Genomic DNA, 13,371 nt, shown 5'->3' with positions numbered 1-13,371 from the left:
TGGCCTCTCTCCAATTCAATTTTATACCTTATTTAATCAAAATCATTAAATTGCACTTACTCCCTCATACATAAAAATACATTATAACATGAAACAACACAACGCTCTCCAATGGACAGATGGCAGGATCAGCAACACTCCCTTCGCTCCCTACTTCACCTCCCCTCTCCCCAGAACAAAATTGAACTCCCACTGAATCTTTCAATTCCAGTTCGGGAGCAGTGTTTGAAAGCAACGGACTGACATTTCCATGACTTGAGTATTACTACAATCACTATTTTATTACTTGTTCATAATACCACCAATATATATACACACACCACACGCAAGATTTAAAGTTATTTGACAAAATCTGAGGATGTTCTTGTAGAACAAAACATGCCATTCTTTGATTAAAACCTCGATTATCCGTTCCCAGAAATTACGCTTTCCCAGATTATGCGTTCAAATTACATGGTCCCACGAGCATCGTAATTAAATCATGTTGTAAAAATCTTGCATTATCCGTTCCTCGAAGAAACTATTTCCCGGATCAACCGTCCAGAAATTTCAGTTCCATCAACGCTCAATCCTCGATCTAGCGTTTTTCAATAAACTTTATCTCACGAAATGATGGCTCAGGCATACTTATGGATCTTGGCGTGAACACCCCGTCATTGCGATAGTTAGAGCAAGTAGTGTAAAAAGCGATCGGCGGTGAACTTGCATAAGTGACCATCTTAGCATCACATTCAGGTGGTATTGTTTAGAGAATGTCGGAAATCATTAAGCTGAGAGTGGCCACAACAACTGTAAGGGGACAAAGCCCATTTCCACTGCTCTACTTGCAGACGGAATGAGTTTCGTCAATGTTCTCACTTATAAAGCGTCCATATTATGTCCAGGGTTAGATGTTTATAATTTTACTTTTTTGATTGTACTGCCGAACAGGTTTTCGGCACTTTCCTCAGGGCACTGTATAGTCACTGTGCTTTCAGGCAGGCATCAAAACGGTTCCTTCTGAACACAAATAGAGTATTTTAATGTTATCGTATATAATTATGTTATTGAGACCAGAACAGATGTACCTTAATACAAAAAGCCATGGGATGTCTTGGGATTGGCTATAACTGTTTAGGTCCTAATATAAGACTGGCAATTTTACGTTTTCGTGTTAAAATGTCAAAAACTGCAGTCGTTTTATTTGCGCGCATTACATTTAAATATCATTTCCAACTTGTACTGTCATGTGCAGCGAGCATGCTTTCCAGCTTTCACGCTTTCACGAATAACCGTAATTTCTGAAGTTTTGACGATTTTTTTTCTTTTTCCAATTTGACTGGATTAGTGACTAGCAAAATTGAATATAATTCATCGAGAACTTTCGAGAATCGATACCGTACTTACATCCAAAACCATGTTCTCGAATTCAACATAACCTTTAAAAGTCGATGTAGGCCTAATTTACACGGTAAAAGATTTCTAGAAACTGACTATGAACAGTATACCATAGATTAAATTACAATGGAAGATTAAGAAAAGAAGGGATTTCCCATCGTGTTGGGCGGTTTTGTATCTAAAGTGTGTTATTTTATTAGACGAGAGAATTAAAAACTACCTGTGGTCGACTGTAGTTTGGCTTGGCCAAATAAAATACACAACACTTCGGGATTTAGCCTGGTTAAAACAGGAGACAATTTGCAAGTGGCGCTCCTAGTGGCGTGACCTGGAAATTAGTGATGCGACATTCGATTCATTTTACTGAATCGATCCATTTGATTGCGTTCACGTTACTGAATCAATACAGTGATCCGATTTACGGCTATTAGTCACCGCTCCTACTGCATCTGTGTAGTATGTGCTGGTAAGACAGCAGCAACAGCATTCAGTGCTCGCAGCTGTCATCTGGTCTTCATACTATGAACTCCTTTCTTAGGAAAAAAAAAAAAAAAAAAAAAAAGCTAGTCACCCTTAATACATTGAAGGTTTCTGGCGACGCAGGGTGGGAAAGGTTAGGATTAGGAAGGTAGCAGCCATGGCCTGAATTAAGGTACAGTCCCAGCATTTCCTGGTGTGAAAATGGGGAAACTACGGAAAACCATCTTAACAGCTGCCGACGGTGGGATTCAAACCCACCATCACCCGAATGAAAGTGCATAGCTACGCGATACTAACCATACAACTCGCTCAGTCATTTTTAAAAATATGTATTTTTCTATCAGCTGAGGATTTTTTAAAATCGTCATATTTTGTATAGGCTACCCGAGATGTACAGTAGCCCGCTGGTTTTCTGATTCAACATACTGTTGGTTAAGTTATTGCGTCTGTCCACATATGATTGAAGTGTTGTGCAACAATGGGACATATGAACTGAGAGAATACTGAGCCGTTCTTCCCAATGTAAAACAGGTACTTCTGAGTGGTCATGAGCATGACTCAGTCATGGGCAGGCTAGAGTCTAGTTTAATTGTCAAATGTCAACTTAGTTATAATATTAAGATTCATTAAACTAATAGTGTAACCTAATAGCCTACCTACTTACTAGCTACTTCAGAATTATGTTTTGACTACCTTTTTAACACTGCAAATAAATCCATCTATTATTTAAACCTCCCTGTAAGAAGAGGACAGTGAATGCAACTGAGCATTATTTTCAAATGAGCTGAGCTCGAGAGTCCATTATAGCATACATTTCTTTCAGCGTACCTTGGCTCACTGTATGTCTCGCTGCAGCGGAAGCTCGGCTCTCCACCAATGTAAAGTGAGCCGATAAGGAGCCGTGTGTATCTTGTGTCTCACTGAGCCGTGCTCGTTCACGATTCTTTCGGTGTGCCATGGCTCACTGTATGTCTCGCTGCAGCGGAAGCTCGGCTCTCCGCCAGTGTCCAGTGAGCCGATAAGGAGCTGTGTGTATCTCGTGTCTCACTGAGCCGCCCTCGTTCACGATTCTTTCGATATGCCATGATTCACTGTCTTGCTGCAGCGGAAGCTCGGCTCCCCGTCAATGTCCAGTGAGTGCACCACTCAACACTGTCAGCTGGAAGTAAGCTGAATCGTGTGCCGTGAACTCGCCGTTCCTGTGAATCGATTCACTCTGACACTTGAATGAATCGATACATTGCTTTGAATCATGCATTCGTAGCCAACACTACCAGAAATTCGTGCTAAATGTACATATGGAAATGGATAAATAAATTACGTCTAGAAAGAAAGTCTTACTAAGATATTAACTTCAAAGTTGCTAAAGCAATTCTGAATAAATGAATGAAGAATTATTTAACAGGATATTATTTAAAGACTGAAATTAGACATATAATCAAGATGTGAAATGGACTGCTGTGAAAAGGTTTGATCTTTCATTTATGCATTACTTTTTTTAGCTTTAGCATTCCTGCCTGAACTTTCACAGCTAGATTTGTCTTTCTCTCATTTCAAAGCATTGTATCATCACAATAAAACACTTGTCAAAAAAAATACCGGCATATTCCTTACACACGATTCAATGAATTTACATTTAAGAGCTGGAAAATTTTCCTTTTAATTTGAAGCCTACTAACAGAAAGAAAAATCTAAATTTAGCCTCAAAAACATTCAAACTTTCCCTATTAAGCAATACTTGCCATTAAATTAGGGTAAAGCAAATTTGCATCATAATATTGTTTCAACCAAATATGTACATTTCTCAAATCACCCATATTTTCTTCAGTGGGTGACAACGCATTACAGTATTCCAAATGGACTAACTTGGAACACAACCAGCCACACACATATGCATATGCATTTTCCTGAATTAAATCAAACCCACAGATCACACCTACAACACCACATCAGTATTGAAGGTTAACTGCTGCACTATACAATAAAATAAGCTGCTTATATTTTAAATCAGTTAAAATATGGGTCGCACAGGTCAGAAGTTTAGGAAGTAGCTACTATAAAAATCTCTTTGTAACTGGAAGAATATATATGCAAACACAATATTTACTCACATTTTCTTGACATGAGGGAAACGGAAGAAAGCCCGCAAATCCTTCTGCACTTCGTGGTCACTGCAGCCAAACACAAAACATACCTTTCCACTCATATTGAGAGGAGATATAAAGGAATGACACATGCTACTATTTACTTATGTCAACTTAATGCAAACGCATACATAGTGCCAAAAACTTAAACAAATACACGTGCTATTATGACAGAATCAGTAACTCCAGGTCACTCAACTAGATAGGGCTCTAATCGCTGTCCCTCGATATCTCCCAGAGTGTCGCGTATGTCTCTACTGTATTTGGCTTGGTGTTATATTTTTCGAAGAGTTTGGCTAATCAAAGGTGCTGAACTGAAAGAAGTTAAGGGCTGGTTCCAGGTCCACTCGACCAACATGACCTTTATTTGAGGAACCATCTAATGGTGGGATGGTGCCCCGGTTGAGAGAGCCAGGAATAACGGCCGAGAGGATTTGTCACGCTGACCATACGCCACCTCGTAATCTACAGGCCTTCGGGCTGAGCAGCGGTCGCTTGGCAGGCAAAGGCCCATTGGGGCTGTAGTTTGGTTTGGGAGTGTTTGTAAGATTATAATTATACACTTTTCATTTTTGTGATGTTTAGCCAAATTGTTGATGGTTTTCATTCATTCCCGGATTTTTCGTTTTCCTGTGTTTGTTGTACGTTTTATTTTTGTGGTCCCTTCAAAAATGGAGAATCGAGGTTCCGCTGTATTGTGTATTTGTTTTTTTTACTGGTATGTTATAGTCTCATGAGTGTTATAATTATTTTTGACAGACTGAAAAATCCTAAAGTTATGCTAATTCCTAGGTGACAGAAAGGGTAATGGATACAATGAAATAAAGGAGACTGATGTTTCATGGACACTTAGTAAGAATGAATGACAATAGGCTAATCAAGAGGCTATTAAACCATTTCAACAACAACCCAAAGACAAAATGCACCTGGATACTAGAGATATGTAAAAATATGAAAGAAGCCAGCATTTGAGAGAGACATCCAGAATAGGGTTGGGCACTATGTCCCTGTTTCGGCACAAGGTGCCGGTGCACAGTTATGTTCCGCTGTTCCAGAACACCGAGTGTCAATTGTTCCGAAACATTCTCAAGTGAGCCGGAGACACTGACTCTCTGTCCCATCAGAAGCACCACTATGCACTGCCCTTCGCCTACTAGCTGAACTGTGCAGCGGGCGCACGGGACGCGGGACTGTAACTGCGCAGTGTAGAGAGAACTTCGAGAGGCAACATTCCATGCTCCGCGCCAGTGGGAACTGGGAGTGTGCCTGTACGGAATGTGCTGTGTGGTGTGTGCCTGTGTGTAGTTATGGCCATGGTCCAGCATGAAGCTCCAGGGAATGTGAACGAACAATCGGAACACTGAAATTCGCGCCCAATAATCACGTTAAAGGCTGGGGCTGTACCTTAATTAAGGCCACGGCCGCTTCCTTCCAACTCCTAGGCCTTTTCTATCCCATCGTCGCCATAAGACCTATCTGTGTCGGTGCGACGTAAAGCCCCTAGCAAAAAAAAAGGCTGCTTTTAGGTTAAGATTTTTCCGGTCAATATAAAATACACATAACACGGTTACAATGGCAGTGCAGGTGTTTAAAAGTAACCAATTCAAGAATATTTTCTCCAGTTGAATGTATTGGCCTGTATTGTGAGTAATTAGTGAGTAATAATAATAATAATAATAATAATAATAATAATAATAATAATAATAATAATAATAATAATAATAATAATAATAATAATAATAATAGTAATTAATATCTCGAAAATTTCCCTCAACACTTTCTCGGGGGATTGACGTTAAACATTAATTTGGACTTTAAGGAAACTTTTAAGCCCAAGAAAAATATGGGTCGTCACTTTGGAATTAAAAATATAACTGGATGAATACACTGTTGTATTTTCGTGCTGTTAGGCCGGGCGCACATTGAGAAGCAGTTGGCCGCAGAGCAGGGAAGAGCAGAGCAGAACAGCGTGAAGCTTACGAAATTGCGAAGTGGACGTCAGCGCACATTGCCACGCAGGGTCTCGTCGGTTTTCAGAAGTAACATGTTTTCTTTAGACTCTGTGATACTGGGGCATCCAGTATAAAGAGGCTCTTTTTTTCTTTTTCTTCAAGCATTCACGATTTTTCTCATTTTGTTAGTCATTTTCACAATTTCCCTTGTGCTGATGGCAACGCGGTTATTCTGCAATAAAAACAACCACCTTCGCCAGTTTACAAGACTGAACAATATTTCTATGTTACCGATGTTCGGCGTTCATATGGACAAAGCAAAGAATTTAATTCATGATTATTTATTATATTTTTACGTCGCACCGACACAGATAGGTCTTATGGCAACGATGGAATAGGAAATGGCTAGGTATGGGAAGGAAGCGACCGAGGCCTTAATTAAGGTACAGCCCCCCCCAGCATTAGCCTGGTGTGAAAATGGGAAACCACGGAAAACTATCTTCACGGTTGCCGACAGTGGGGTTCGAACCCCCTATCTCCCGAATGCAAGCTCATAGCAAGGCGATCCTAACCGCATGACCAACTTGCATAGTAAATTCATTAATAAGATCACAGTGGGGTAGAGGGAAAAGTATGTATTTACAAATGTACTGCTAGATTTTCATCTAGTTGTCACAAGACACAAGATACTAAAATCAATCAACACTGACAATCTGTTGTGAACGCATTTGCATTTATATTTGACAAGACATGATAAATGATTTTCCGTATTTATCTCTTCACATAAATGTGATGATGGATGATGGCGACGGAGTCTGCGATGATGCTCTCCATAATCAGCATTAGATCTTTGTCTTAAATTCTATATGTTGCGAGAACTTGGGTCACGGATTGTTTCATAGATATATACAAGGATTACATTATTTTGTTTGCTGTTTGTTTAACGTCGCACTAACATATCGAAGGTTTTCGGAGACGGAAGAAGGGTGGAAGATTGGGAAGGTAGCGGGCGTGGCCTTAATTAAGGTACAGCCCCAGCATTTGCCTAGTGTGAAAATAGGAAACCATGGAAAACCATCTTCAGGGCTGCCGACAGTGGGGTTCGAACCCACGATCTCCCGAATGCAAGCTCACAGATGCGCGACCCTAACCGCACGGCCACTTGCTCGGTGGATTACATTTTAGGCCTTTCTCTAAACTACCTTGTTACGCAGCGTGAATAAAATGATTTATAGCCTAGACTGTAGTGCCTTATTCCCCGATTTACATACCGATTTTCATTAACTTCTGTTCAGCCATTTTCTCACGAACATACATACATACATATATACGTACATACTGCATTACAGTCCACATGATTCACATAGTACCTACAAAACATGGCGAGACTGAATGGCTGTGGTAATTTTCTCCTCCATTTCTTAACTAACTGCGTGACACGTGCGCAGGAAACTGTGTTTCGAAGACTGCGTGTGGTAGGCGGAAGTAGGTGCAGAACCGGCCTGCTCTGCTCTGTCCTGCCCTGCCCTGTCTGTCAACTTGCGATGGTGCAATGATTTGTGTGGATTACAAAAATCTGGTCTGCGCTGCACTGCTTTAGCTGCTTCGCCTGCGTCCCAATGTGCTGTGGTTCTCTGCACTTCGAATTCCTTCCCTCTCAACTTCCATTTACTTTCTTCAATATCTCGAAAATTTCCCCTCAACACTTTCTCGCGGATTGATGTTAAAAATTAATTTGGACTTTAAGGAAACTTTTAAGCCCAAGAAAAATACGGGTCATCGCTTTGGAATTAAAGATATAACTGGATGAAAAAATGTTGACACTCCAACACAGGGCAGCACACAGCCGGTATCGACAAGCAGACACAGCCAAGGCCAACTAATCTATCTAGTGCGGCCTTGGCACAGCACGTTCGGTTCAGGCACATTCCAGCTGAAGCGGAGCATGTCCTGTTGCCTCTCAAAGTTCTCTCTAGGACGCAGTTACAGTCCTGTGTCCTGTGTCCTGTGTCCCGTGTCCCGTGTCTTGGCACTCTGTACCGAAACACTCCGCCTCAAGTTCCTAATGTTGCGGAACAAGTGAATGTTCCGGTCTGCCCAACCCTAATCCAGAAGACTAAGATTCAGACAACTTAAAATGTGGAAAGGTTTCCAGGAGTCTACAGATAGCAACAACATCTGGAATCAGGATAGGAAAAGACTAGCAAGTGAAAGGTTGAAGTGATGTTGGAGGAAAATCCTAAGCTAACATAGTTGTTTAACAGGGTCCATTCCTATTTTTATAACTCTAAGACTGAACACACTCCTCTGAGGCATTTTTTAATGATGTGGAAAGATACATTCAAACCAACAGTTTCTGAATCCACTCTGAAAATTATTTAACACAATATTATTTAATAAGCATTAATGTTGGTGTATTTTAGGAATACTGATATTACATTACATTATATTACTGATATTAACAGCAACTGGTATCAATAACTATGTACAAATCTTAAAAGTTTAATTCAGATTATTCCAGGTGTTTCTGGGATCGCTGGAGGCACTTAATGTTATTTTTGGGTTTTGGCCAAGGGATTCAGTTCGGATGCTCTTTGTGATGTCACATGATTTTACAGGTGAAAATCACAACTAGATTGACAAGATTTCAAACCTCAACCATGTGGAAGCCCAGCATCTACTTCATTGCACTATTCATGCCCCTTCATAGGTCGATAACGTATTATTAATAAACTCAACATTTTTATATAAGGACTGTTATTCTTAGGACACCATCTCCTTACGAAGTTTGGTGATCAAATAATTATGATTACTCGCGAAAGAGTTCTACTTGTTCCTTTTTAAACTCATAGTTCATACTGTAATCACGTCCTAGTTTGTGAGTTATAGGCAATGGCTGAGTGACTAAGTAAGTGGTCCTGAGAGTCAGAATACCAGTTGCTATAGAACAGGAATGGGCATCTCAGACATATTCTAAGTCATGGTCCTCCTGATGCTCAGATGGCTAGGACTATACAAACCATCGTGGTACCTAACCTGTTAAAAAGAGAAATTCTCACTTGGAGTATATTTCGGAAGACTAGCAAACAACTTCACAGAAATTTTCTGAACACATTCAGAATATCTTAAGCAAGCCGTTGATTTACAGATGTGATGGAATCCCACCATCATTTTACATACCAGGGATTCTTTTGAAACAACTAGGCAACCAAAATGGAGTTCAATCAGGTATTCTGCAAGATCATCACACTTATGAAGGAGATCTCTTCTCCCTATATTCTGCAATATATATACTTTTAGAGCTTATTTTACATCGCACTGACATAGATAGGTCTTAAGGTGATAGATGGGATAGGATAGGCCTAGGAGCAGGACGGAAGTGGCCATGGCCTTAATTAAGGTACAGCCCGTGTGAAAATGGGAAACCACGGAAAACCATCTTCAGGGCTGCCGACAGTGGGGTTTAAACCCACTATCTCCTGGATGCAAGCTCACAGCTGCACACCCCTAACCACATGGCCAAATCGCCTGGTGCAATTTTTTTGACTAAAAAACACAACATGTTCACTTAAGATAGTAAGCGAAAGTAACTTAATTACCTAGTAACAATTTGTAATTTGGTTCCATCCAGGACTGATTTTTACTTGATAACTCCATTAAGTGAAATTTGTGCAGTAATTCCACTACATCCCAGTTTCTTTCTTGAAAAGCATAATGAAAGGCATTTTTGTTGTATGCATCCTTCAGCCATGGATTGCCACCATTTAGTAACAAAAGATGGAGAATTCTTGTGCGTCCCCAAGCAGCTGCTACATGCACAGGAGTCATTTCTTCCTCAGACCTAGGAACAACAGGCATTGCAAAATAAAAATACAGAAGGGTAAAAATAAATAACTTATATTTAAAAAGGAGGAACATATTCTACATCAGGAATGTTATCTTATATATATAAAGAACTGGAATTTAATATTCATATCATGTCAGAAGCAGAGTTACATATAAAGATGTACATAAAAATGTATACAGAAAATAAATAAAAATAAATTGTTCACCAAAGGTTCATATTGTGGTGCACCAGAAATTAGGAATGTTGAATGCATTTCTTGTTGCCTCAAGCAGCTCTTTCTCAGCACATGAGGCAGGACATGATGATTGATGTTTGTTGTTTAAAGGGGCCTAACATCGAGGTCATCGGCCCCTAATGGTACGAAATGAGACTAAATGAAATAACTTAAAAGTTCAAAATCCTCCACTGACCAGAATTCAAAGCGTGAGGACGAAGAATGAATAGATGGACGGATATGAATTTAAAACGATCAGTGGATCCGACCCACAGTTCCTCACATGTACAGAAGCTAGCACAAAACAATAGTATTTGTGACTTGAAGATGGGAACTAATATTTATTTGGCATAATGGAATTACAACTTGAAAGCATCTAAGAGTAATTATTTATCTGGCATGTCTGCTTGTGTATCGAGACGTTATCTACAGTATCGGCCATTGTTTGCATTGCTGTTAATTTATGTGCCTGGACTATGCCTATTTAAAATCCATATTTTGCCATTATTACGTCAGTAACCTCGATTTTCCTCATTGGCTCAATAAGCAAATCCTTGACTTGAGCATGCTCAGTCTCTCTTGAATGGAGCGCTCTGCAGTTGTTTTTCTGTCTCGCCAGCTAGCGAGCGAGGAGTCTGGTTCTTACCGAGCTGTGAGATGGACGCCATTAGCCTTGTTTCTTAAAAGACTTTGAAGACTGGGGAAATGGAGTTTGATACTCCCGGTTAGGTGGGAGATAGAGAAGGCAAGATGCCTAAATACGTTTTCTGTCTTATTATGTTCCTCTAGTGATAGTAATTTGGTATTTTGGTGACTCTTATTTCTACTATGTGAGTGTTGACTGTGGCCTGCGTGCCAAGCAGGCAGATTACCTCTGAAACCATGTTTCTGGTGTAAGTTTGTGATAAAGGATTACACTAATTTGGATACAAAACCACCAGCATGTAAGTAATATTTATTAAGAATTCTTTTGGAGCAACAGTAACTTCAGTGGATTACTTGGAGGAGACATTATTTACAACAGTCGTCTTTGAATTTTCAAAAACATTAACTTGTCTGTTTACGAACCAACGTTGTCACCGTTATTTAATTTTAGGCCTACCTCGAGTTATCACCAATGTTGTGGGAATTGAATCTGGACTCTATACCTAGTATTTGGAAATTTAGTAGCCGACTGAAAAATTAAATCACTATTGTAAAAAAAAAAATTGCTCATGTAAGTGATATGTAAATTTAATTACGAGGTGAATTGGAAACTCACGATGTTAGCATATGTGCATTGTCATTCTAACCTTGCTATTATTGGGATTGTTGTACGTTTATTGTTTTCTGCTCCATATTCGGTGTGCGTATTGTTTTGGCTGTTCATATTATTATTATTATTTTATTATCAGGGTGTGTTTCTCTCACTGCCTGTTTCCCCTGATTTTGAAATGCATGCTCTGATTTCGTGTGATTTAACAATTTAGTGTCTTGTTGCTACGTATCCTTTACTTGCCGTTATCTTCCGCATTTGGTCTTCTCATGTGCTCATTGTCGTGGTTCCAAGGCCACCTCGTAGTTAACTTAATAACGACCATCTTGGTCTTTTGTAAAATTATTCCTTATATGAGATGCCACATCCTAAGAATTTAAATCTTATGATACATGTAATTATATTATTATTCATGTCATAACTCCTCGGTTGTAGAAATCTGAAATTTCTTTGCCCGGTTCATGTACTTTGAGGTGATTAACGCTCACATACCTTATCTTTACGAAGTTTTGTTTTCTTCTTGCTTTATTACGTCACTAGCCTAAACATTTATTATCTGGCGAACGCTAAATTTTTGGGGCAGGCTTTGGCTATTATTAATATAATTTAATAGCTTGGGTCGTGAGTTGCTAGTTGACCTTTAGCGTGTGGTGGTGTTCTGTTTTCATTGTGGAACATAATTTTTTTTTCCTCCCCTTGTAATATTGTATGAATTTGGGGAATATTTTTCTGCTTACTAGTTATTAACATTTGGTTCGTTTTATTATTTTGTAATATTGGTACTGATTGCCACATATTTCGGGTTCGTGTGTATTGTGTGTATTGTCTAGTGATTGACAAAAAGGAAGATTGAAACCTTGTTGCAACAAGTTCATTATTAATGGCCAGTAATTAATTTACAAAGGTATACCTTAAAGTTTAAAGCCTAAAATTAAAAATTAATATTTTTAAAGGGGATTTGTTCGTAATAAGTTTATGCAAGCTTGTAAACCTTTTCTGTACTATAATTTAGCTACTGGTCTGGCTTAGTACAATTTAGTGCTCTAATATTAATTTATTTACCTTATTGCTTCCTTAATTTATTTAATTTTTGAAAGTAGGAACCTTTTATTATAAATTTCATTAACTTATTTAATTGTTATGTATTTTGAAAGAAAGTTATTTACCGTTTATAATTTAAAAGAAGTATAAATGCAATGAATTATTTTCTTCTCTCTTTAAGTAAACATCTTATTTACATTTTTATTTTGTGTCTTATTTGGTAGTTAGTAATATTGACCTGGCAACCTGTAACCGTTAATGATAAGATCCTGCCCTTTCATTCATGCCTTGCCCTCCACGCTTCATGTTTTGTGCTACTGCCCTTACGGTAAGTATTGTTTGTTTTCCATTTGGTTCCTTGTTCGTGCATTTGTGTTGTTTTGTGCACTTCTTGGTAAGGTTGCAGTATTACGGACCAAGGGACTGCTTCTATAGCACGATGCTCAATCGATTATGCTTATAGTTGAAACGGGTCCAAAATCCAGGTTATCAGCTCCTCATAATAGTATTGATCGCTAGGAAAATAGAACCATGCTATGTGTAATGTTGCAGTACTAATCAAAAGTAGCAGAAACTTGTGGTATTTCAAACATTATGGTACTATTCACAGGCAGTGTAATGCACTCGTATAAAACAGACCTATGGTGTTTCGCACATCGCAGCACTATTTACAGGCAACGCAACCCTATAAAGGCAACGCAAACGTGTGGTGTTCCTCACGTAAGTGGACTAACCACAGGGACCTATTAGACCGGTAATTTTCGGAAAAGTCCCACATACAAAACCTCTCAAATCATTCAGAAGTTTTTGAATCAAAATTATGTTTTTCATACCAAAACCTTGATGGAGTTTTTTAAGGTTCTTAAAGACTTTATATGAACTTCTCACATAAGTTCCTTTGACATTAAAGATATGTATACTAATATTCCCATAAAAGACACTATCAAGATTATAAAAACGAATCTATTAGAACACAAACACATTAGTAAACCGGAAATAGATAACTTCATTATCATCCTGGAATTCGTACTGAACCATAATTTATTTTCTTTCAATAATAG

General features: G+C 38.8%; 1 protein-coding gene across 2 annotated transcripts in view; it reads right to left on the bottom strand.

The window, feature by feature from the left end:
- Positions 1-13,371, bottom strand: part of LOC136871939 (ankyrin repeat and LEM domain-containing protein 1) — a 213,125-nt gene that overhangs the window by 111,596 nt on the left and 88,158 nt on the right. For both annotated transcript variants that reach the window (XM_067145681.2, XM_067145683.2), the window contains exon 3: positions 9,553-9,794. In XM_067145681.2, coding sequence (XP_067001782.2) covers positions 9,553-9,794 — 242 coding nt within the window. The remainder of the gene's footprint in view (positions 1-9,552; positions 9,795-13,371) is intronic.

The sequence above is a fragment of the Anabrus simplex genome, chromosome 4, assembly GCF_040414725.1.
Source record: "Anabrus simplex isolate iqAnaSimp1 chromosome 4, ASM4041472v1, whole genome shotgun sequence".
Taxonomy (NCBI): domain Eukaryota; kingdom Metazoa; phylum Arthropoda; class Insecta; order Orthoptera; family Tettigoniidae; genus Anabrus; species Anabrus simplex.
The sequence above is the reverse complement of the archived record's forward strand: the minus strand, read 5'-3'. Positions and strand labels throughout refer to the sequence as shown.